The 26248-nt window shown below is 36.7% G+C and overlaps 1 protein-coding gene and 1 long non-coding RNA gene across 2 annotated transcripts in view; one reads left to right on the forward strand and one right to left on the reverse strand.

Annotated features, from left to right (window-relative positions):
• Positions 1–6245, reverse strand: part of rasa1a (RAS p21 protein activator (GTPase activating protein) 1a) — a 24645-nt gene extending 18400 nt beyond the window's left edge. The window contains exon 1 of the mRNA XM_049002481.1: positions 5066–6245. Within this exon, the coding sequence (XP_048858438.1) occupies positions 5066–5562 (497 nt within the window). The 5' untranslated portion in view covers positions 5563–6245. The remainder of the gene's footprint in view (positions 1–5065) is intronic.
• Positions 5220–24757, forward strand: LOC125725671 (uncharacterized). The gene is made up of 3 exons (XR_007387522.1): positions 5220–5333; positions 21436–21508; positions 21644–24757. It is a non-coding gene; the product is annotated as an uncharacterized LOC125725671 (long non-coding RNA).
• The last annotated feature ends 1491 nt before the right edge of the window (positions 24758–26248 follow it).

Genomic DNA, 26248 nt, shown 5'->3' on the forward strand with positions numbered 1-26248 from the left:
TGATTAAAAATGAAAGAAAAAAAAAAGAAAAAAATTCACATAGTACATGTACCGAGTTTCAGGTAGACGCATTGTGCGACATTTCATTCAGGTGCTGTAGAAAATTAAAGTTTAAATAAGAAGGGAAAAAAGTTGGCACTTTATATGACTGCTTACTACTGCATACTCAACCTTTGCTTTAGCTTCCTGTGAAAGTAAAGTGTTGACTTATGTTTATATGTAAAAAAAAGACCTATCACATGATGATTTTGAAACAAGGACACAGATTCTTGAATACCAAGAGACCTTAAAACATTATTCAAAATGACTCAAAGTTTTAAAAGGTTGAAAAGATTACATCCGAGATACTGGGGGAGGCCTACAGGAAACTAGTAGGTTGGAACTTTAGTCTTAGCCTTGAAGACAAAACCAGCAGATGTTTTTTTCTTGTAATATTTGCACCTCTGAGCGGTGTCTATTGAACTTCCTGCCCTGCGGAAGAAAATGTATTTGCACAAAGATGATCACCTACTTCATATACTTCATACAATATAAAAACAGCAGGTGTAAAAATCAGAAGGCTTTCACCTTCCTGACATAAAATCCCTGAGAAACATTAAGAAAGTGAACCCCTAGTCAATATTAATGAATAAGGCAGTTAATTTCAAAGCAGTTACCTGGCTTTCTTTGACAAGCTACTCACTTCTGGGGGAAAAAAAGTGAATTCAGCTTTTGTTGCATCTCTGAATATATCACAAGCTTTGAGAAGGTAAAAGCTATTCCTTGCTGGACATGGGGCAAGAGTCAAAGGAGTATGAGTCTTCTGGGTCACAAGGCACAAGTGATGTGATTCTAATTTCCTCTAAATGAACTCACTGTACCCTCAGGTCATTTAGAAGCTCAGATGGTGAAGAGATGAAAAACATTTACTGGGGTTCTGCATATTGTCACTGTCCAATGAAAATCATATATGTCCACATTGTAATTACTCTTACTTTTTGCTATATATGGAACACAACATTTTCCTCTGTCTACCGAAATCATTTCACATCTGACCAATAAAAAGACGTTTTATAAAGCCATCTATTTACAGAGTATTAATGTTTGTACTAGTTAACATTTGTATTCATTTGTATGGATTATTTTATAGTGCTAATTTTAACACTACCTATCTAGCCGTCATCATTGTTAATTGCGAATATAACACTAGATTAGTTTGTATCTTGTTGACCCTGAGAATTCCCTCACAAATCCAAAAAAAATCCAAGTTCTTTTAAAACTGATAACTGAGTAAAGATTTCTATTTTTGGTGCAAAGTTTGTTTCATTGCATTGTTTTAGATTTATTTTGTAAACCAGTTTCTGAGAAAATGCATTTACTCATGCTCCCGAAATAATGGATTTTTGAATTAATTTGGCCAAGAAATCCAATAAACCAGACAATACAGGTCAAGCTAGTCCTCAAGAAATCATGTTATCATATAAATGAAACAAAGCTTGCAGTTAGTGACTGCTGTGACTTTTCATTCAGTTAATATTTATTTTTAAAAACAAAATTGGAAAGGCGTTATGTTTTTAAAAAACAGCTAGCTCTTTTCTTCAAGATATTTAGTTGCATGATGTTGAAAATAGGGTTGTACATAGCAGTTACCACAAATTTAAAAAAAAAAAAAAAGTACTTCAATGCTTACAATACACTGACAGATTCTACATGTGATTACACACATTATGTGCTTACATCCTTCTTTATCACTGCAGCATGGACTGATAATCTCGACCAAAACCATTTGTCAAACACAAAACCCAAATCAGTGCCCAAAAATCAGTCTCAAGATCCAGAACAGGAACACAAAATTAAGTCCATATTACGACTGCACTAAACTGGAAAATTTTCAAATATCATAATATGATTTTGAAACACATATTCAGACATTTATAAAGCAAAAAAGCTGTTGAAAATGTACCCAAAATAAAAAATTGCCAAATAGAACTTATCAACCAACAGAATATGTCATATAAGTTAGCGGTGTTGCTGTAGGTTTTGCCTACACAAAGCACTTCAGTCAAATCATTTTCTCTTTATAGAATCCAAAATGTTTCCATATAGCAGAAGGCAAATGTCTTTTGGTGACCAGTTTTTGTTCACCTTTCTCATCCTCATTCAGTTTTGTTAAATTTATCACAAACGTGTCACACTGTCTACGAGGAAATCAGACTACAAGGACGAAATGCAGAACTCATGCAAACCAATACTGGTAAACTTTACATTCACTTTTAACTTACAGGCTACTGGATAACCTAGGAAAAGGAACAATCATTAAAGCTGCAACACTTGCCAAGTTTTGATTCCAATGACTGTAAAATGTTTTAGCTAGTTGATCTCATCTAGACTCAGACAGTATTATAGTAGTACGGTACACTGTGATACTTCAGATGTTCCTGATGGTGGGGCAGGGGGCGGGGGGTTCCCTCAAAATAAACTGTGCTGCTGGACAAGACACCAAAAATAAAATGTGCTGCTTGCCAGAATTTCACACACACTCACCAAAATTTAAATTGCCGAGACTTCAAAATACCGGACTGGCATTGCTTTTTGGTGTGTTTGGATGGTATAATGACAGTATGAAAAACCTGATACTGCCCAAACTAAATCTTGGCCCAGTTGACCAGTTTTTCTCCGGAGAGAACAACTCTCTGCATTTTCTTAACTGTGGTAGTCAGAAGTATCGTTTCAAGCCATTTTACCTGAACCTTTCAGTTATGATACTTTGATATTGTTTGTGGTTTTCAGTTCTGTTTGCCACAATTTAAGAAGTTCAGTTTAGGAAATGTTCACTGATATAATGAAGTGTAGAAGTACAATCGCTGATATTAATAATGTGTTTTCATAGGAGGTATTTTTCAAACAACTGCCTATGTGGAAAAAAAGCACACACACATTTGCAAAGCTGATTCACTTTTCAAATTAAACAGTTTATTAGTCTAAATCCTTACTAATCTTTGTGGGAACTCAAAATTAACTGGCCATTTCCAGGTTTCTGGTAACAAGTTCAGGAGTACAAACCACAACTTCCTCATCTTACTTCAGCACTAGTTTTTGTAAAATACGAGAATATGTTAACTGGATTATGAATGATCATTACGATAAAGCATCTTGAATGAATGAATGATGTTAGTCTATAAAACAGACGATTTTGCCAAAAAATAAATGAGACTGCAACTTATACAAAAGTGAAAATGATTTCTATTTACTTTGGTAGTAATGAACGAAGCAATGAAGCACTGCCAATGCTATTCAACAAAGCCAATTCAATTTGGGTTTTTATTTGTATGGGGTGTACAGTATATGAAAGATACCCAAGGTGTCACATTTACCAATAGATTCTAAACTACCCCATGAAACAAATGCAAGTGGCAAGTAATTGTGTTAAATAACTAGACCACTGACTTATCAAGACCACTTTAAATTATAAATGCCATTTACTATTTTATATTTTCATTCATAGGCTACTTTTCAGTTTCTAAATGTGACAGCAAAAAACATTTCACATATTCATGTGATAATGCATTATATATTTTTATGTGATAATGCATTATATTTTTTAGATTATACCATTGATATTGATATTTTTCACAAATAAGTAATTTCAATCATGGAGTTTCACATTTCATAAAAAAAAGGTCTGCTGGATAAGGCCCGAAGCACCCAAAAAAGATAATGGAACTACTTGTCATTCATATTCACTGAGTGTACAACATCCTTAAAACTAGAATTTGGTTCCAATGCTGCCTGTATGACATTTCAATAGATTTCTCCAAGTGCTCTGCTTTCATGTCATTAAAAGACATTCTAGTTCAAAGCAAAAAAGCAGCAAACACAAGAGCCATGAATGAAAGAAATGAAAGGTCTGAACAACCATCCAATATAAATTCAATTCAGATTTTGCATCATGAAATTATCACACTTTTTATATTTCACACTCACACTCCAGCACAATTGTCACATTCACAAGAACACACGATTAAAGTCAGACTGGAAGAAAATTTCCACCAAATGGCTTAACCATTGTTAAGTAAATGTTACTGTGTAATACTTTGCTGAACAAAAATTGATGTTGATAATAGCTTGAAATAAAAACAAACAGTGAGGACATCTGATAAATCAGTATATTATATTCCCTCATTTAAAAAATACAGAATCTATTTTTATATTTGGCTGCTCAGCAGAGTCCAAAGCAATTATTTGAAGCATTTGCTCAACTGAATATGGCCACTGAGCAATTGATTAGTTTTATACATTGCACTACTGCAAAAATAGGATATATTTACTTTCAAAATAGTTGTGGATTGCACAAAGAAACTGAGAAGTTATAGCTTAAAAATAAGGAATGTGCTGCTAAAACCTGCCAGAACTCATGATTTTTGTTTGAGACTTAAATGCTATGGAAACCTAGCTGTACAGTTTTTTTTACATGGCCTTCTTTGAACAAGCCATGTAACGAGATATCGTGGGATTATATATTCAATTTCCTGTATTTAGAATAATTTCTAATAAAAAGCAATTTCTGAATAGGAACATATTATGGTAAGCAATAAAATTCAGTCCAAAAATCTACAAAAGGTTTAAGAAGCAAGAGAAGCTAGACGAGTCGAACGATTTCATTCAATTGTAGAGTTTAAACTTGTGTAATTCCTAATTTCTAACTTAAAATGGCCTAGATGTAGGAAGTTGTGTGGTCACCGATTAGTTATTATCCCGTTCGTCAATGACCACAAGATGTTATAGGTTTTAACAGAAAAGTGCAGTTTGGGGATGTGGTTAAGAGATTAAATCAATTCAGTTCTCTTTTCCAGCAGGGCAGACTGCACAGAATAAGCAACCATGAATGCAGCGGCAATGATTTAACATATTAAAATCATAACCATTAAACTTTTACAATAACGGTTAGTTAGATATTTTCTGTACAGACTTGTTGCGCGTTACTTTGTTTGGAACCGTGTACTAGTGAACAAAAGAAAGAAAGAAACATGAAACAAACTTTCCAAGGTTTATTCAACATATGAAGGTATAACGAAAGCATCCTTACTGGTTCGTGGGCGGTGCTGTGAGCGGGAATGCTACCTCCTCCTCTTCGTATTCCGGCCCATCCAACATATCGTTTTCATCCGCCGTGCCTGTGGCCCCGGAGGCAGGAGGCGGAGGTGGCAAGGGACCAAAGCCAGCGGGCCCCTCCGGAGTCGCTGAGGTGGGTGACATCCGGCTACCTTGTCCCTCTGAAGGGAGGTTATGGAAAGCTCCGCTTCCAGCTCCCGTGCCGGACTCACTGCCACTCCCAGAGGAGAACACCGAACCTGGTATGTCCCCTCCAGCAACAGGATACAATATCATTTCAGGGTCGGTATCTGGGGAGGTGCTGGATGGGTGGCGGATGTTCTGACCTCCTCCAGGGCCCGTATCGCTGATTCGCCCCTTTTGCTTGGGATAAAATGAGAAACGGCCCATCTCGGGGCCTCCGCCGCCTGTACCCCCTGTCCCCGTCGAAACAGAACCCGTATCCTCACTGCTGACCTCCGTGGCCATCATTTACAAATATATATATATATATTTATTAGGGGAAAGTCCAGGAGTCTTTCCTTTCCCCACCAGTCCTGAAACACTCTCGAATAGAAAAGACGAAAAAAAAAAGTTCGACTTGAAAAAACAAGACACGTTAGTTATCCAGCATGACAATGCGCAGCCCTCACACTGGAAAAAAAATCGCAGCTAGCTTGCGTTAGCTAGCTAGCTAACGACGATATACTTAAAGTTTCAAGTTTTCATTGTTTGTCTTTTGTTAAAAGTTTGTGAAAACTAACACGGTGAACTCTGATACACGCGGTGCGTATGAAGTACGCCAACTAACGAGTTCTTTTCCACCTTTTTTCCCTTTGCCTACTTCACTTAGCAGAAGTCCACTTGTCGGGGAGTGTGTTGTTTATTGTCAGCGTGGGCTCCTTTTTGTTTGTTTCCACAGAGTTCCAAAAGGTCTACATTTCTGTTTGATAGAGTCTCGCTCTCCGGGCAAATATCTCCAGTGCAGTGAATTTCTCCTCAGCGAACTTCCGAATAGGAAAAGTGCAATGTTTGTTTTCCTGGGTAACTTCTCTCACGGTTTCAAAGCTGATACAGGATCGTTGAGGCTGTCGCTCACTGTCCTGCCTCCATTCCTTCTGGAGCGCGTGCTCGCTCTCGCGCAGACCAAGCCAGAAGAGCACCGAGTCACCGAACACGCGTTCCTATCAGTAATATCTGCCATCCCGCGTAACGTTGTGCCCGTTGCTGCAAAACATCTTCGTTCAGGATGCACTGTGGCTCAGTGGTTGTCTTGTAGTACTGTTGCCTTCTATCTCAAGGGAAGGGGTTCAAATTCCGCCAGCGGTGTGTGTAGAACGTTAAAATGTTTTCAATTAATTAAAAGGAGGTTAACCAAGGAAATAACAGCAAGCCACCATCAGCATACTAACAAAATAGTGACACTGTAATGGTTTCTGAGTTTTTCCATGCTACTTGGGCAATTGGAAATGGATGCTTGACAGAATGGGCAGACAACATATATTTTTATTATGTGCTATATATTCCTCACACCATTACACCATCACCACCAGCCTGAACCATTGAAACAAAACACATTCAGTACAAGGATCCATGCTGCATACTGCATTTTCTGACAGACATTCTTCCGGACTCTCCAGTTTTGGAGAGCTTGTGCCAACTATGACCTCTGCTAACAGTCTATAGCTGACATAAGTGGAATCCAGTGTACTTTTCCGCTGTTGTAGTCCATCCACCTCAAGATATGATGTGTTGTGCATTCAGAGATGCTTTTCTGCACAACGTTGTAAAGAGTGGTTATTTTGAGTTACTGTAGCTTTCGTGTCAGAACACTTTTACCTCAAGAATCGCTTCAAGGGTGGACTAGTTCTGCTGTCAGAAAAGCTACTGCAGCTGTTATCTTTAACCAGGCCAGCCATTCTCCTATGGCCTCTCATCAACATTTCTACCCACAAAACTGCCGCTCACTGTATATTTTCACAGGAGATCAGCAGTTCCTGAAATCAGCTACTCTTTCTGTAACTAATAATCATGTCAGTCAAAGTTATTTTCACCCATATTTTTCCTCATTTGATGTTTCTTTTGACCATCAATAGCTTAAAGTTTTGAAATTTTATATGTTGTGCTGCTGCCACATGACTGGCCGATTAATTATTTTCATTATTCAATTCAATTTTATTTATATAGCGCTTCTAACAACAGTCATTGTCACAAAGAACTTTACATATAACCGGTCCGAACCCCCACCAAGCAAGCCTGAGGGGACAGTGGCAAGGAAAAACTCCCTCTAACAGGAAGAAAACCTGAGAGGAGCCTAGACTCAGAAGGGGACCCCATCCTCCTCTGGGCAATTAACCATCTCATATACTTATGTATTTGTTGACAAGACCACCAGCATACCATGTCTGGCTAATTAGTACCCCATCAGATTATTTAATTAAGTTAATTAATTAAGTGAGTTGGTCATGACATTTCATGAATACATGGAATGCCTCGAGTGTATCTGAGGAGAGGTTTTGGAACTGAGGTGGTGTTATTCTAGCCATCCAACAAGATAGCAGTAACTATTTGGTGAACAGCATGTTATTGTAAATGGCAGTACTGTTTTGAATATCAGACTACCGGAGGTGAAAAGTTCAGATCCAAAAAATGCAAATCCAGACCAAGAAATCGTTTCAGCCAACCAGTTGACTACACGGTGACTGTGACTCTTTATGTTCACTTGGTTGGTTGAAAGAAAATCTTGGTCTGGATTTTTACTTTCTGGACTTGAACTTCCCAACTCTGCAGAATACATAGAAAAAGCTTGTTTTTCCTAACCTGTTTCATAGGCCCCAAGCTCCCATCTTTATGATCAGGGACTCATTTTGTGCAATAAGAAAAACTAGTCAAAAATATGCCCATAATTTCAAAAACAGGTACTGTTGTTCTAAGTATTTCGTTTGTGTTTATTGTGTATATTTCCACACCTGGAGTGTGTATTTCATCACTCCCATTATGTGGTGTGTGGCTCATTGTCTTTGGACTAAGATTTCACCCCCCCCCCCCAAAATAAAAGCCATGTTTTCAGTAAAAAGAGAGAGAGAGAGAGAAAGCCCCCTGTATTGTCTACAGAATCACTATTTATTTGTTTTTAGTGTGTTTCCTATTAGCGTAAGCTTGGGTTCAACATGGACAGGCCAATAGCTGTATCCCAACTGAAGTTGTGCAACCTGTATAAATGAGCTATGTGCTATTTGTGCAGCACAAATGCATGCATTTTTTGTAGCATCCATAATTTTCAGACATCGCATGGTGAGGGCTGGTCACACTGAACAGTGCAACATGTCTTTGGTTTGCTTTCTTGGTGCTTCTTTCACATCACATTGACAGGATGTGTGGAAGAAGAAGGTCAGCAAGTAGTCATATGCCATCTACATCTTTCTGAATCATTCTCTGCCCCTGAAACATCTTTCACTTATCCGTTGATTCAAAATGACTTTTACCCTCTTTAGCTGTCTTTCCTTAGTCTTGACTAAGTGATTAATGCTGTTAGGGTGTGGAAATTTTTGTTATTTTGTAACTTTTTCTATGCAATGCATTTACAGTAACATTATATTTAGAGTAAATTGTTGAATTACTTTTACTCAAGTAAGGATACATGATGTATGGAAATTAGGTGCCAAATCTCATTTTCATCATGGAAAGTAACACACAAGTGGGATGTTTTCTGCAGTACATAAGCGCACATTCAGTACTTCTTCAAATGATGAAGGTGTCACGAGAGTAAATAATTCACTGTATTACTATTAAATTTTAAATGAACTGAGGGTTGGTATGTGGGTCTTCTGAGGGTAAAGAATTGTTTTGCATTAACTCTTGAGAGAACCATGAAAACACACGTTTGCAATTGAATGCTTAAAAAGAGATGGTGTATACATTTTAGTATGAAATTTCTAAAAAATTAAGTTAGCTTAATTTACAAAACTTAAGTTTTGTAAGGCATATAGTGTGAGACTGAGTCAGAATCCACCTGCTTGGAGTGTGTGCATTCAGAGACATACAGGACACAGATACTGCTGGGTGGTATACCAGTTTATCCTGTATACCCGTTTTAATTTGCTGTACGGTATGAATTTTTCATATACCACCATATGGTAGCATAGCTTAAACAACAGCTGGAACACTTCAATAGGCAGCTAATTATATAATACTGTTCGCTGCTGGAAGTACTATGGATCGTTGTGCAGAGTGTATTTTCGGGGGGACCCTGTTAACTGTGCAGTCACTTCTTACTAACAGTTATATCTTCATAACACAACAATTCTCCATATATAACTGTTCAGCATTAAAGTATTTATAGCTACTGCTTGGATAGCGGTAAAGCTAAATTTCTAATATTATCAATTTATCATGGTAATAATCATAACAAATCATGCAGATTAAGTAAACATGTCGTCACCAAGCGAAATATATGGTAATAATCAATAAAACATATCTTTTTGTTGCTAAATATAGGACCAAAGGGTAATAATCAATAAAACATGCCTCTATTGAGATAAATATATAGTCATGATTTAAAAAAAAATGAAAAAGTCACTATCTCACTAAATACACATCGTGATTTTAATCAATAAAACACGTCACTATCAAACTAAATATAGGCTACATTAATAATATAATAAAACATGTCAGTTATAGGCCTACTATCAAGCTAAATGTAAATGATTTTTATAATGAATAAAAACACAACTTTTTAAAAATATTAGCAAACATTTTATTGATGTAAACACTTGCTGTGGCGCTAAGGGTGAACTTGGGGAAAAAAAGTTGTGGTACACAGTGAAACTGCCAGAATCCTAAAAAAATACTGTTATACAAATTTCTGGTCATACTGCCCAGCGCTAGCTGTGCACACAGGGTAGATCCATCGCCTCTGTTTGAACTTTTTACAGGAACTGAACCAAAGTGCTTTGGGGAGTCTTCACTTACTGAAGCAGGATAAATGTATCCATAGTTATTATGAGAAAAAAAACCCCGTATAGCATTTTATGGATAGCACAATGATCTTAGTAAAATAAAGAAATAACTTGAAATGTGGATTAACTATCCATACATATGAAATCTCACGAAATGGAAATCTTATTTTCAGCCTTTTCAAAAGGATATAATTTCAGGCTGCACAGCTGTAAAAGGGGCCCTTTTGCCATTTGCACTTGTTAACTATATAGAACACATGGCCTTAATTATAGTTTTACTACTGATATTATAAAAACAGCAAAGCTACTATATTGTCATAAATTATGTACAACAATAAGAATGCAAATTATTATTATTTACTAAAAGTCCTAACCCACAGAGTGGCAACCACCCCATCATGTAGCTGAAAGTGAATATATACGGCAGAAGGACAGGGTCAAGAGGGACAGGTACTTTTCGAATAAGTATTAGAACAGTTAAGATTTGCGACCTCGTTGTTTGTGAACGTTGTGTGATTGTTTGTGTCAGTCATGGTGGTGGTTCCACAATATCAGAATCAGCCATTTCCCCAGGATTTTCATACAGTACACTGTCTAGAGTGTACAAAGAATGGTGCAAATGAACAAAAAGCATCCATTCAGCAATAGTTCTGAAAGAAGAGTGGGCAGAGAATGACCAGACTCATTAAAGATAACAGCTTAGTAGAGCAGTGGCTTTTCTGAAAGCACAACCTATCTACCCTTGAGACAACTCTGGAGGCGATAGTGGGTTCTTCCCAGTACTAGCCAGATGTACCTAATAAAGTGGCCACGGCGTGTATGTATGTTACATAACTGCAAACAAGTCAGTCATTCTTTACTGTGTGAGAAAGTTTTTTGGCCTTCTGCCTGTGTTGTAAGAACAAATTACTCAGTAAACAAGTGACGATGTGCTGCTGAAGCACAAGGACTTCCCACAGTATGGTTAGCATTCATCCCATTGTGGAACAGTTGTCAAATAATCCATGTGTGGAAAAACAGCCCCGTGTCATTTACACCACGGAACAATGTGACATACACCATGTGCATAACACACTACTGTGTGGCTGATGCTTATTTATTCTAGACATTATATTCTGAAGGCCTTGCATAGTGATTCTTCACTTATCCCTGCTGTCATGATAATAATGCATGAAGAGAGTGTGGCGTGGGTGGCCAAGTCTTGTTTCTAAGCAAACCACTAGGAGATTGCAAAAGATACTGCTGTATCTTATTAGACGCTTACTGTTGTTTATGGTAACCATTTCTATAATGAAGGTCAAAAATAATATACCAAAAGTAATATTTAAAATATACAAGAAGTCCTTCAATGAAAATATTTCATCTGTGAATTAATACAACAGAGTAAGATAATCCACAAGATCCAAAACTTTCTAAAAAACCAGGTAAGATATTCACAATACAATATACAGTATAACTAGGTTATTTAGTATAAGATAGATGAAAGACACTGTAATCCATTTCTGATTGCCTTTTTTATGGTCATCCACAGTTGTTTGGACATTTTGCGTCCCTTGTGGTTCACGGGTTCAGGCTGTACTGCTGAGTGAGACAGATCATCAGCATGGGGCAGAGGACTTCTGAGCAGAAGGCCACTGCTTGTTTTTTCATGTCTTGCAGCTGCCACTTGATAGCTTACATGGATTGCGGCAGATTGGCACACAGGATCACCTCAGTCAGCCAGCATACTAACATGCAGGGATCAGATCCCTAATGTCCAAAAGCCAGTGGGCCTGGGCTCATCTCACTGAAGTACATCTGCTTCTAACTAAGTCAGAAACTGCAAAAGGACATTAATTCTCTTTAACATAATGGAAAGTACTATCTGATCTAAGACTGCAAGGCAGCCATCGTGCTTGACCTTTTTATGTTGTGTCATAGGAAGGAGGAAACCTGCACAAACTTCTAAATTAACATGAATTCAATTAATTCAGCTGCATAAAACTACTAAATGGACTGTATGTATCTCTTAACTGCTTAAAAAACCCTATATCATACACTTATATCCATCCATCCATCTGTTGGCCACTTAATAAGCATTTCAGGGGGCCTGGAGCCAATCCCAGGAAGCACTGGGCACGAGGCTGGAGTACACCCTGAATGGGATGCTAGTCCTTCACAAAGCACACTCACACACAATTAACAATTCAGAGATGCAAATAACTTGGCTGTCAATCGTTGAACTACAGGAGGAAACCCATGAAACATGGAAAGAACATGGTACATACACACATAGTAAAGGTAGGGACTGAGTCCCGACCCTGGAGGAGAGAGGAAATAGTGTTACCAACCACACCACCCCCTGCGTGTGTACAATACAGCTATATACATTAAGGCAGAAAAATATGTGTTAATATGTTTTTATTTATATAACATTTTACAGACAACCATGAATATGAGTGAGAATACTTTAGCATTATGAATCTTATTTAAAGACATTGTAGTTATCTCCATCCGTTTGTCCGTACATCCATCCATCCATCCATCCACCTTCTAATCACTTATTTGGTCAGGTTGTGGTAGTGGCTTGGAGTCCATTCCAGGCAACACAGGGCATAAGGCTGTGTTTGTAATAATCACATTCATTTTAACTGCCAGAGTTATGTACATTACCCATGTAATTTTAACGTGATATAGTTAAGCTGAGGATTTTTACACTGAATAATACATGCAAGCATTCAGTAACCCTACTTAAGGTACAGACATTCAAAAGGATAAAATGTCAGAGGGGTAGTCAAAGCACTCTGTAATTACAGAATTTATAATGGGTGCACAAATGAACGAGCCACGAAATACGAGGCTGTAATTCAGACAAATTACACTGAAATACCTAAATTCTGAATAATTCACAGTATCATGTAATTTAGACATTCTCAAATAATTTAGATTACACTGCCTAAGCATAAAAACACATTAATATGCATTTGAATGTTGTTCTTGTTTCCTCAAAGAATTATCTCAGATTGTAATGTCATGTTCCTAATGGTCATTTTTTTTCCCATTTGTTAAAAAAAAATTGGTATGAAAATTCTACTTATTTGCTATGAATATTTTGTGTTTTATAATATGTATGTCATATGCAAAATGTCACAGAAAAAAATAGTGTGAACTATATTTATAAATATTTATATTGTATTGTTTGAATGTTTATTCATCACTGAAAATTAGTGCTTTTGAAAACGGCCTTGTAGAATCAATAGGTATGTAAGGTGTTTTAAAAAAGAGTTTGGTCACATTGTGAAAATGCATTCAGTGGCTCATTGCCCAGAGGAAGATGATATCATCAGATGGCATCACTATCAGTCAGAAGTCTGGAGTTACTGTCACCATAACATTATCAGCCGTAAGTCTGAGTCACTGTGGTGCGATGGATTGCAACTTTCAGTAAGAATGAGATGCCATCTCAGCTGTGCTTAAGACTTTCTAAGGTGCACTATAACAAATGATAATTCCTGATTAAAAGTTGAATTTACACTAACTGTAAACCTTCTATGCAAAATCATTTTTTGAATCTAATGTAGAATAAAAAAAATGGAAGTATTTGCATTGTAATTGAATAAGGGGGATATTATAACCCGTCTTTTAAATTTAATCTTATGATGCATAAGCAGATTCTTTTGCATGATCAATTCTCATAAAATTTTACCGACTGTTGTTGCAAAGCACTCATACTGAGGTGACCAGTGAGTAGATTATATTCTGCTGTCATGAGCTGTTTCGGCAATCAATGATGTATTTATTATGGGAAGGATAAGCATAAATATGAAAAATTAGTATGTTAAGGTCCCAGAGCACAAGGAGCTTACTAGGAGTATGCATGGTTTGTTTAATAAGAGAGGGTGGTGTTTGACTCTATAGAAATAGTCTTTCCTTGAGTCTGGAAATTTGCCAGTTCAAATCCTGCAGCTGGAAGAGTAATGTCACAGTTGGGCCCTTGAGTTAGGCCCTCAAGCCCAACTGCATGAGGAATACCAGATAAATGACTGACCCTGAGGATTCAAAGCTTTTCTCTCACCTGTCTAAGCCAATATGTCACATTGGATTGCAAGATGGGATATGTGAAGGTTAAAATTTAGTTGCATTAACTAACTGTACATTAACAATAAAAGCTTTCTATAACAAGGAATGGAATACATTTATAAGTACACAATCTCCAGTCAAAGTGGGCTCTATTTTGACGATCTAATGGAAAGCGTAAAGCACAAAGCAGAACTAACAACAAAAATCAGACTTTGCGCCAGCAGACGTCTCTCCGCGTCACGTAAGTGGCAGACAGCCCAAGTCGAACGCGTCCATTGACTGCAGCCAAGTCGGACAACTTCTACTCCTCGTAGTCGGACAAAAAAATCTAACCATGATGCACTGCGTCAGGACCAGAATGCATTGGTTTAAGCCAGCGGCTGCATGAAGTCGAACACATATAAATTAAAATAACAAAAAGCCATTAGAGCACTTCGAGCGTGTATCTGTGTCAATAACGAGCGTCGTGCACCCTCACGTGAAATAAACACATCGCTTGAATACCGTTTAACAATGCGCCACTGACCTTAGACCTGGCCAAAAGTGCTTAAAATAGCAAAGCGCCGACAATCCGCCGGGGCGCGCCTTATTTAGAAAACGGTCATGTGAGCGGAAAGCGGGCGCAAAATCATTTATTTTGGTGACTTGCGCGCATGGCGTAAAAATGAGCAATGCGCTGGTACTAAAACTAGCAAAATCACTTTGAGCAGGTGGAAATTAGAAGTGCAACGTATTGAAGGTTTCAATGTTATTATATTGGGAAAATAAATAATATCATACCACACTTGTTTCAGAAAAGGTGGACATGGTGTGGACTTCCATTGCAGCCGTGCAATTAATACACTGGTATTGAAGTATTCTAAGAGGTCTCTCAACAAAAGACTTAATAAATATTAAGCCACTTCATAGATAGTTACATCCTAGTGGAGTCAGAACTTCGCAAAATATATCTAATGGATCAGATTTTTGTACATCATAGGAACTGTATAAAGAAGCACAATTGCTTTTCTTATTTAACCCTGCTTTTTTCTCTGAAAGACAACAATAACCCTTAGTGTTTCTCTTTATTTTTATGCCTTGTACTTTTTCTCTAGACAATTTGAATTGATTCTGTGATTGATGGACTATATGAATGAAGCAATACTACAGCCAACATTGTGAACCTGTAAAGCTGTTGCAGTATAGTACATGTTTTTTTTTCATTACATGGTTCTCCCCCTCCTTGGGTCTGCTGCCTACAGATTTTGCCTAAATGTTTGGGTCATGAACTTCAGTCACAGCATGCTGGATGAGAAAATGCCCCCCTCCCTTCAGATAAGTAGCCCTCACTGGATCATCATTGGTAATAATGGCCCAACAGAGTAGTATTGATCTTTGGTTTTACATTTTGCCTTAAGTTGCCCATTGTTAAAGTTAAAAAAAAAACACAGAAAAAGTGGGAAGTGTAGGACAACACAAAGCTAAGCAGCTATTTACAAAATGTATCCCTAGATGTACTCAGTGTTCTGACTTTTCTCTTTTATTAGATCCATGCAAAGGATACTATTATACTGACATAGATATGTCATAGATACACATATTTGCCAGTCTTCTAGAGTAATAAGTTACCCTGTGATTTACAGATCTCTTCTCATAACTTGGCAAACTTGCCAGACATGTCTGGTCAGAATTACCAACTATCATATGAATAGTCCATTCACTCTTTTGGGTGCAACTAGGTGCATCTTATGATGAATGCGCATGACTAGACCACAGACTTATTAGGTTTAAACCTTGGTTTGATAAGTTCAGAATGGCAACAGGCCACACACCACAGCTAAACTGATGAGCTTATCTTCTTCTGAATGTTTGATGGCCTGCTACCACTATAGCAACATATTTCTAACACATACCTTCATCATTCTGGCCTGACAGTGGTGCCATTTCCTATTATTCGGGTGCTTTAGCCTGTAGAGAAGACTGAGAGGAAAAAGAACATTTTGAAAATGACACTAGTCATGACAGTTGAGTCTGGACCAGGTGGAGGAAGGCAGTCTCTGGAGTGGACATAAGAAGGAGTGATGGTCTGAAGCTGAATTCAGCTGACAGCTGCCCATCTGTGATGCTGTGCCCCTGACAGGACTCTGACTGGAAATGATGCCAGTGCCGTATGCTTCATGGAAATGAATCACACATGAGTTACCACAAAGCCTAAATGCAAAGGGGAATCCCTGCTTTAATCAAAATATCAATCTATTGTGATTACATAACAATTAGAACAAAAACAACATCATCAACAACAACAACAATAATAATAATAATAATCATAATAATAATAAGTATACCCTATTATATAACAATTATTATTGTGGATGTGTGTGTATGTGTGTGTGTGATTAGTTGGGTTATGTATAAATTAAATTGTGGGGGACCAAATGTCCCCACAATGTGATAAAAATCTTAATTTTTTTTAACTCAATATTCTAAAAATCTGTCAATGCAATAAAAAACAAAAAATATCTCAATGCTTGCATTTTGTTTGGTTACTTATGGTTAAGGTTAGGGCTAGGTAGGGATTCATATTACAAATTTGTTGTGATTATGGCTTTTCCCAAAGAAATGAAAGGATGGTCCCCACAAAGATATGAATCAAAACGTACGCGTGTGTGTGGGTGGATGTATGTGATAACAAATTCATAATTGCCTGCAAATGGCCAGGGTCTGCATGAGCATGTTTTATTCGTCATTCATTTCATGTTTTGTCATTCTTCATACAACTACGATTCACTCATTTATTTCTGATGTATATTAAAGAAAAGAAAGAGCTCAAGGGCTATTGTGAAATGCGTAAAAAAAAATTGGAAATCAAATTGCCAGTGAATTGGTTACTACAAAATTGTAAGCACAAACTGAAAATTATGTTTTAAAACGATGTGAATGCTGGATTCTATACGTATGTCAGTTCATATTCACGTTTGAATTTGATTGATGTCATGTAATCTGTACATGTGTCTGTTTCACTGCCTGTTGCAATTCTAGGATGTTTTTTTAGTGGTCTGCAAAGCGGGAATCAAGCACCAGTTGGGGGGGGGGGGGGAGGGGGCAAGGGAAATCAGAAAATTCGATTAGAAATAAATACATCATTGCAAATTGGCTTTAAAGACACTGAGCATGATATATTATTATTATTAATAATAATAATAATAATAATTATTATTATTATTATTATTATTATTATTATTATTATGATTATTATAAGATGTATGTCCATAGAACATTATTAATTAAAGAGGTTCTCCAATATGTATTTTTTCTTTCATGTGATTCACATCATGTCTCTCCTCCTGTTTGAAAAATGTGGTACTGTGATTCCGCTTATCAAATCATGCAGCTATTGACAGAGCTTAGATCCAGTGGAATTGAGCATTGTCAAATTCGCCACCAGCGATTGGCAGTGCTCTGGTCCAGTGACGCTGGGCATTATCAGATTTTCAGATTGACAGTAATTTAGCTCAAAGCCATTGGGGGGACAGTGGAAGGGGGGGGGGGTCATATTTCAAGGTGGCTGGTGCCACCCTATGCCGCCCCTATAGACATGTCCCTGTTCACTGCAGGTACTTATTAGTCCACTGATACTTTGTGATCATTCCTCTTTTATGTCAGGGCACCGATACTTTATGACTATCTGTTGGGTTTTTTTGTTTAGGAAAATCTCTGAAGTTTAAAAATAAAGTGCACGATGTTCCTTACTCCAGTCAAAAAACATGGTGTAAGATTTCCTTCCTAAGGGATGAAACTGATCCCTGTCACACAGAGACTGGAGGATGCGACGTCCAAGTCTCTCTTGCTCTCTCTTAAATCTCATTTGCTTTAACTCTGCTTCCCATTGGTTCAAAAATCACCGGATCCGAGACTTAAGTTTCATATAGATTATAAAGGAACTTAATGAGGGGCTTGCAAATTAATTACAAATGTAAACTCGAAACCAGCGTATCTAATGAGAATTCTGAATTTATGAAATTAAAGGTTCATGGAAAACAGGAAGTTTCAGTGGTTGAAAAGACATGCTCTTGTGATTGTATTTAGGTGAGAAGAAAATCTGAATAATTTATTGGAAGAGAAGAGCATATTTATTGTAAATAGCCTTAGTTATGTAATAGATTTGGCCCAGCTCAGGATTAAACCTGAGAATTGGAATAGAATCCCTTACCCATAAATGCCCATGTTTTTGTTTTCAACATTTTAGGGAATGCATTACATCACCTGGCGTGTTTTTTTTTTGTAAAAATGAACTTTGTTGTTGTTGGAAACGTTTAACTTTCACAGTTTCATTTATCATATATTAGGATTAGGGTGACAATGCCCTCTTTAGGCCAATCAGAGTACTGCAGTAAAAATGAAGTACTGCAGTGTTTTTAGGAATATCACAGGCAGATTGTGTTATTAATTTACTGGAATCTCAGTATACCACAGCTTTGTGCTCTATGCTGCCTGCGATATGTTACAGGCCCCCCAGTGACCATAACCAGGGTAAACAGTTAAGTTTGACTGTATGTGTGGATAGGTGGATAGATAATCATTTTCAATTTTATTTTCACTAAAATTATATATAAAGCATTTATATGCATGCACTTATGGATTGCATTGGAACCTCCCACCACTTTGAGTGTGTTCTCCAAAGAGAAGATGACACACAGCCCTCTACTGAATAAGTGGTTATGGAAAATGGATTGATAGGTTAAAATATAATTATCTATCACAGCCAAAGTCTCTAAGTAGTATATTCTGATTGATAGAATTGACCTTAATTTAGTTATTATCTGTGATGCTACTTGAATGCTAAGCCCAGCAAATCACCAAATGAAGCTAATTTCAAGTGAATCATGATTCTCTGCCACCTCTTCTCCACAAGTTTTTTTATTTTGTCCTGTCTTGAACATCCTTGAAGACTTTCTTGCCATGTTCACTTATGATTATTCAACACTTTATCCAGAAGGTGTCACCATTGCCACAAAGACAAAGTAATACCTACTAGTCCCAGATGACATTCACTGCATAGCTTATGGTGAATAATAGAGTAACAAAATGGAGATGGCTGACAACAAAGGGCTACAGTAAGTAGTCTGCGCCATATACCTTGTTAAAATGTAACAAGATGGGATAAATGTTATTAGTTAAATTATCACAGTAGAGATAGATAGGTAGATAGCTTCTCATAGATGTTCCCCTTCAAGCTTAACAAAAAATCTTGTTAAATGAAATTCACAACAATGAATTTGCTTTCACCTATCAATGTGTTTCCTTCTAGAAATAGGGATTCTTGCATGTTTTTCAGCATCATTTCATCTACTTTCTTAATAGCAAGAAGCAGCACATTCTCTGAGTTTTTGCAGAGTTCATGTTATGTGTTTCAATCCATTAGTAGCACTCAAAAAGACAAATTGACTACATTATGAGCAGAATAATTTTTATTTATTATTTGCATTATGATGCAGTCTCTGTGTATAAATGAATCCGATATTCATTATCACCCTGTGTACAGGGAATATTTTTACATGACTTCATTAGTCATTTTTCAAGACAGACCATTATTATAAATGCACAGTAGTGATGCGTAACTGGAACAAATGTGTCTGCTGTACAAAGCTACAAAGTCACTGCATGCTGAGCTTTTCCATCACTGTATTCCATTATGTTTTTATGGGAAGGAAAACAATATGGTTCTTCATAGATGGATTTTATCAGAGATTGCAAAATTTAAGTTAAGAAAACTTTGACTGAACTTTGTAACAGCCTAATCTTTCTCTAATTGTACATAACTCCTATACGCAAACTTATTTATAACTTTAAGTTATTAATTTAAGTATTCCTATTATTTTTCTTAACAAAGCAGTTAAAACAGAGAATACGGATTATGGTAAGAATAACTTCTGCACCAAATATACAGACAAAACACAGATGCCTGGACATTCTCTCCTTTTGTGATACAGAGCAGAATTCAGAACTCAGTCACTGAGAATTGCAGGGCGCTTTTACCAGTCATTGTTTCTCCCCGATTTTATGCTTGTAATTCAGAGTTTCAATTACAACCAAACCTTTTTTTTTGAATGCAGGTGCAAAACTCTCATCAAACATTCCCAAATATGCATTTTTAACTAATAAAATTGCCTTGCACTTGAAAACATATTATTTCTTTACACTTGGCATCATTTTTCCATTCTAATCAGTCATCCCGGACAATTTGGTTGCCAGAAAAAGTATAGTCTATATTGCTAATGTCAATTATTTGTTGTTTCAATTGGATTTTCCTCTAGTTGAAAAATATTCCTTCTAATGAACGGGTCTGCCATTGGTAACTTACCTCCAAAAGTAATGATGCATATTTGAAAACACAAAATTATAGGGATAGACATGCCTCTTTTGGTAAATTGCTTTTTGGGATTACTTTGATTATGGTTTTAACAGACAATTACACCATGTTTATGTTCTGCATTTGGAAAGTGTGATCCGGATTGAGAAAATCATGGTTTCAGAAACTACCAATTTAACGGAAAAAAGTATATGTTTCTGAATGGAAATGGAGACTACTTTGATAATTACTAACTTTGTAAATCCAGCAATCACATACAATTGGCAAACCAAAATTGCAAGTTTTGGGTGTCACACATTTAATCTTTATTTCACAGTTTAATTCACATGATCATAGCCTATATATGCAATATGGCGTATTGTAAGTCTTTCTATTAATGCTTTGAGATTTTAAAGATTTTAAAGCATGGGTCATATATGTTTAGTCATTCCATCGTCTTTTTATATTGAAATGTATATGACACAAAGATGAAGTGAATAAAGAATTATTTATTAATTACAAATAGTATAATGGAATGGCCTCAATAAATATATCATAAGACATTATAACATTATATAATGCATTGAAAGACAAAAACTGAGAAACTTTTCAGTTACATCATTTTAAAAACTGTTATTTTAAATGGACTTATAATAACTGCTTGATGTTTTACTATTGGATTCTGTTCAGAGTGTTAATATACTGCATTAGCTATGAACATTTATCTGTCTACTATTAGACTATTAAAATTAGACTATTAAAATGTTTTGATAAGCATTACTTGACCACCAGATGTCACTGTGCTGCGTTTAGAAAGCTGGAATCCAATATTTGAATTGTCTCGATCTATCAAAACCTGTTTCTGCCTACACTAAGCATATGAGTAGTACACTTTGATATGAATGAATAAGTTAAAGCAAATAAAGCACAAAAATAATTTACAGAATAAAGAAAAAATGAATTATATTTTTAAAAGTAATGACTCCTTAAATATTTAGTTTATTGCTTTAAAATTTGCAGGAGTGACAAACTACAAGTTTGTCTGGATCGGTCCCTATCCTGCCCCACTGCATCCTTCCTTTCCTGATGACCGGTATGTGCTGCTAGTCTATCCTAGTGTTCCTAGACTAGTCTATATCTTGGTATTCTTCCATTGTCAAAGTCTTATGTTGTAATTCCCTGATCGGCTAGCGGGTGTTGCTGGTGACCCTGTTTTCTTTATTCCCAGTCACAGTCCCCTTCCCAGTTCTTCCCAGTTCTTCCCAGTCCCTGGGCTGCTGCGATGCTGAATGGGCTGAGTATGCTGATTTAGCTCAGACCACCAGGAGCCAACGACATTGGACTTCTGGTTATTTCTGCCCCAGAACACTGTTTTTCTTAGATATTATGTACTAATCATGTTCCTTGTGTTTCTGCACTCTGGTTAGGTCTTTAATATATTTGCTCTTGGTTAACCTTGTCTCTGCCTTGTTTGTATATATGATATATGTCTTGTGTTCTTCGGGTCTCTTAGTCACTAGTTATTAGATAATTGTTTATGACCCACAACTGCCCCTCCTCTAGGTCTCATTTATTGTGTATATATGTCCTTCTCTATTCTCTGTTTCTGTGTCAGCTATTGAATGTGTTTGAGGGTAGATGTTACCAGTTGGAAAGCCTGTTTTGATATGTATTTAGCGGTTTCTTATGTTTGGCCTTCTGTTAATCCCAAAATTCATCTGCCTTTGTTTAGACCTATTGTGGTCTCTTTTGTTGCTGAGTGTTTTGTGTTTAGTTTTAGATAAAGTTTCAAAGCTGCATTGCGGACCATTAATCATGCCTGCAGGTGACAAACTCAGAAACACTTTTTAAAGTTTCATATTTCTGATATAAGAAAAAAGTTTTGTAGAACACAGCATTCCAAGTACTGGTACAATTAAGCTTTCAAAATCTCCCTGTTGGGAAATGCAATTTTTTTCATAGGATGAATTAAGTTTGCTTGATTTGTTTCCTAATTTGTCAAACATACCAATCTCTTCTATTTTTAATATGTTAAAGGTACAGCTTTCATATCAAGACTAACCATACCACTGAGTACAAGGAATTTAAGAGCATTTCTATTTATGTGTTAAATGCTCCAGATAGGAATCATCAGAGAGTTATTTAGTAAAAACATCACTTGCATGCCTTCAATGATTCAGAAAAGCAATAATTGAACTAGATGCAAAACCACTTACTGTAGCGTTTTAATGGAAAGAGATTCATATACCATATTTCCTGAAGTAGGGGCCTTTATTTACTTTTAGTAGGGGCCTGTCTGGGGCCATTATTTACTTAAGGCACATAAGCAACAGGCCTTTATTTGATGCAGACAGACTTATATTAGAGGCAGGCCTTTATTTCTATTTCTCTGTTACTGCATTACGCTGTTAATATAAATTTTATATACGAATGAATCAAAGGCTATCATGTGTTATTGGAAATATTCTCTTATACTGTACATTGGTTGATTACAGTATTGCAAGGGTACAGACATTTTAAGAGCTAGCTAACAGTACCAGTAATTGCCTTGTAACTTTTCATTAGTTGCCATGTAAATCATACATACGATCAGTTTAACTTGTGTGTAGTATGACCAGTCACGTACCAGAGTTTATCATAAATACACTCAGCTGTCACACCATAAAAAATTATACATTTTTCTTTATAGACCCCTAAATGTTCATATAAATGTCAATGTTTCTCTTGTATTTGGTTTGTTTTTATTTTAGCCTGCATCTGGGCTAAACTCATTTGCTACTGTCTAGAATCTTTGGGTACCACTGGTTTGACTCAGGGAGTCTCAAATTCGGCACATAACCTGCATTAGTTACGGCACCACAGCCACGCCGCGTGACCCCTGAGATGATCCGGCTGGTTGTTGAGGACCCGAGTAGCTGGACCAGGCCAAGGGGACGTCCACATAACACCTGGCTGTGTCAGATAGGTGGACAACTCCATAGGGTGGGACTAGGCCATGAATCAGCCAGCGAGGTTGCCAACCCAGATCCAGAGGTGTTTTGTTGGAGGCTGGGTGCAGCAAAGCACTGTACCAGTGCTTGATCCCCAACCTGTCACCATTCAGTGCACCAGCTAGTCCTGGTTTTACTTCCATGACACACCAACTGTCTTCTGGCCTTACCTTTGTGTGGCCACTGCAAAGATTGGCCTTGAGCATAGTCCACTCAGACTCACTCAGCACACAAAGTGAGATGAATTAATTCTCACCTAGAAACTTCAGCCAGATGTTCCCAGCAAACTCTGCCACCCCATCTGTGTCTTCTTGGTCCATCTGGCCTGCCCCTGCTACTAGAAATCCATCTCACCACCAAGCGATGGGCACTTTATAGCTCTGCCCTCTCTTCACCATTTCTTCAATTGTTCCTCTGAAGTAGTGCTAATGGTGACACGAGACTCTCATACTATGCAGGGCTACGGTCCCTGAGATTTGTGTATTATACTGTGGTGAATAATTCTTATAGCATTACAAATCCATGTAAAATGATGTATTCCTTAAAAAGCTGAAGTGCATCATGGAATGATCTAAATAACAGATTCAATCCTCATGGTGTTCTGTCAATAGTGGATGCATGGATTATAAATTTGTCAGAAAGATAATGATGTTAGGCTGTAAAATGAATTGCTGCCTTGTTTTGTGACTGACGCATAATGGGCCCAGACCGGAAAAATCAATTCATCAACTTGAACTGTTCATTTCTGAAAGAGTGAGGACAATCACCTTGTTAGAATATTTCATATAAATGATTTGAAATATTTCTAACTTAAAAAGGTTAAGGAGAAAGTTAATGTAAATATGCTGTTGAAACAGGTTAACCTGTATGGTTGTGTTTTGTTGTTTATAACCAGAACAAAAACTATCATCAGTTTCCTAATTCAGCCATTTGAATAAAATAATTAGGTCTAACATCTAAGACTGATTTTATATTAAAGGAAATATGCTTAAAGGATCATTAAAGTGAATGGCATAATACTAAGCATATACTACACTGAGTTGGAATCACTGTTTCTTCTCATAAATTATAAGCAACAATAAACCCTAGAGATTTAACAATATTTAAAAAATAAAAAATGAAATGGAAAAAATTAATAAAATTTGCAAAGTATCACTGGGAGACATCTGCAAGCACTGAACAGCAAAAAGTAGGACATTATTGAAATACTTCTTGTTCCTGATACTCAATTAGGTCAGTAAGGATGGTAAGATTTAAAGCATGGCCCAGATGCTTAGATCCATGGTTAAGCTGTCCTTGGGGGCTGCTTCTGCTTGTCTTGTTTATGCAATAAATATGAAAGTAAAAATAAATCTATTCATCCAACCACCTATCCCTCTATTGTATAACCATTTCTACTGCTGAGGGGGCCAGAAGAGGCACAGGGCACATGACACTGGCAAACTCTGGATGGTACAGTATGCTCAGATTTACAGTATATGATGAATAAATTCCACTTCATTTTAGTATTTCATTATTTATAAGACATATCATGCGTAAAAAAAATAAACTATAGTATTTTGAAAGCATAATCAAAAATTTTTATGCTTTCTTTCCTTCCTTCCTTCCATTGAATTTGTCAATTACTTTCACCCTTTACTGGGCCATTCAAAGACCTGTTGGGTAGTTCCTAATAAATTATACAGTTTTGCACGCAGTGCACATGGTTTATTACATTGAAATCTCCCAGTGAATTAATTGCTGTTTACCTCAGAATACTAGGAATATGTGAGCAATTACAGCCCTGATGCAAAAGGAATAAACAGGCCAATTTTGTCTTCAGGGTCCTTTTCTATGTTTTATGACTGATATTGTTTTTCCAAGAAAGGATAACAGTGAATTTGGTTGTGCATACTGCACTTCCAGAATGAGGGTTATACCGTTAGTACATACGTTCTTAAAGAGTGTCATCACCAATTACCAAGAAGACTGTATAAATCAAACATCATTCTTTTGTCAGCAAAATGTGTGAGTGGTTTCTTGTATTAATAATGTATAAATGTACCCATGAGAAAGGGCATTGGGTCCACTCTCTTTTTGTTTCAGTTTAGTCTACTTGAATTTGTTCCCTGTTTCTGATAATTGTATTTATATGTTCTGTTGATTTCACGCCCCTAGTGTAACCCTTCCTGGGGCTGATCTTAACATTCTGGCTGCCTGAGTTTAAGCCAGGAATCGCAGGACTGTGAAGTTATAGTGAGATCTAGCTGCCCACTAAAACAGAACTCCCTATCACAATAACACACAGGACAGCCAAAAAACAGACAAGAACAAAAATGTAATTGGGTTTGTTTAACTCAGATCCAGCAAAATATAGATATATATATATAAAAATACCTGAGGTCTCAAGAAAATAAACACCTTTCACCTTTCCTTTCTTCTACTACTTCCTTTCAAAATGGGTTTAACAATTTTTCCAGATGTACACAAATCACTAACTGTAAAATAACTGGATCATTAACTCAAAATAAAAAATGTACAAAAGCATTGTAAATTCTTCTAGGATCATTGTACTAAAATAATGACGAGATTTAATTTCAAGTTTACAGTTTTAGGCTGTGGATCTCTTCTCATGCTTTGTCTTTTTGCTGTCTCATGGAGTAAAACAAATTTATACTGATGACCTTTTCTTTCTACTGCAACTTTTGACTATCGCTGCTATATAATCCACGGTGCATCAGAGGGAAAAAAATGGTTTTACCATAGCTATCAATTGCATCTGTTTTGTATGCCAGCTAGATATTTCACGCTATAAATGTCACTAGAGCACTACTGCTGAATATATACACATTAAAATGAATACA

This window comes from Brienomyrus brachyistius, chromosome 2 (genome assembly GCF_023856365.1).
Source record: "Brienomyrus brachyistius isolate T26 chromosome 2, BBRACH_0.4, whole genome shotgun sequence".
NCBI lineage: Eukaryota > Metazoa > Chordata > Actinopteri > Osteoglossiformes > Mormyridae > Brienomyrus > Brienomyrus brachyistius.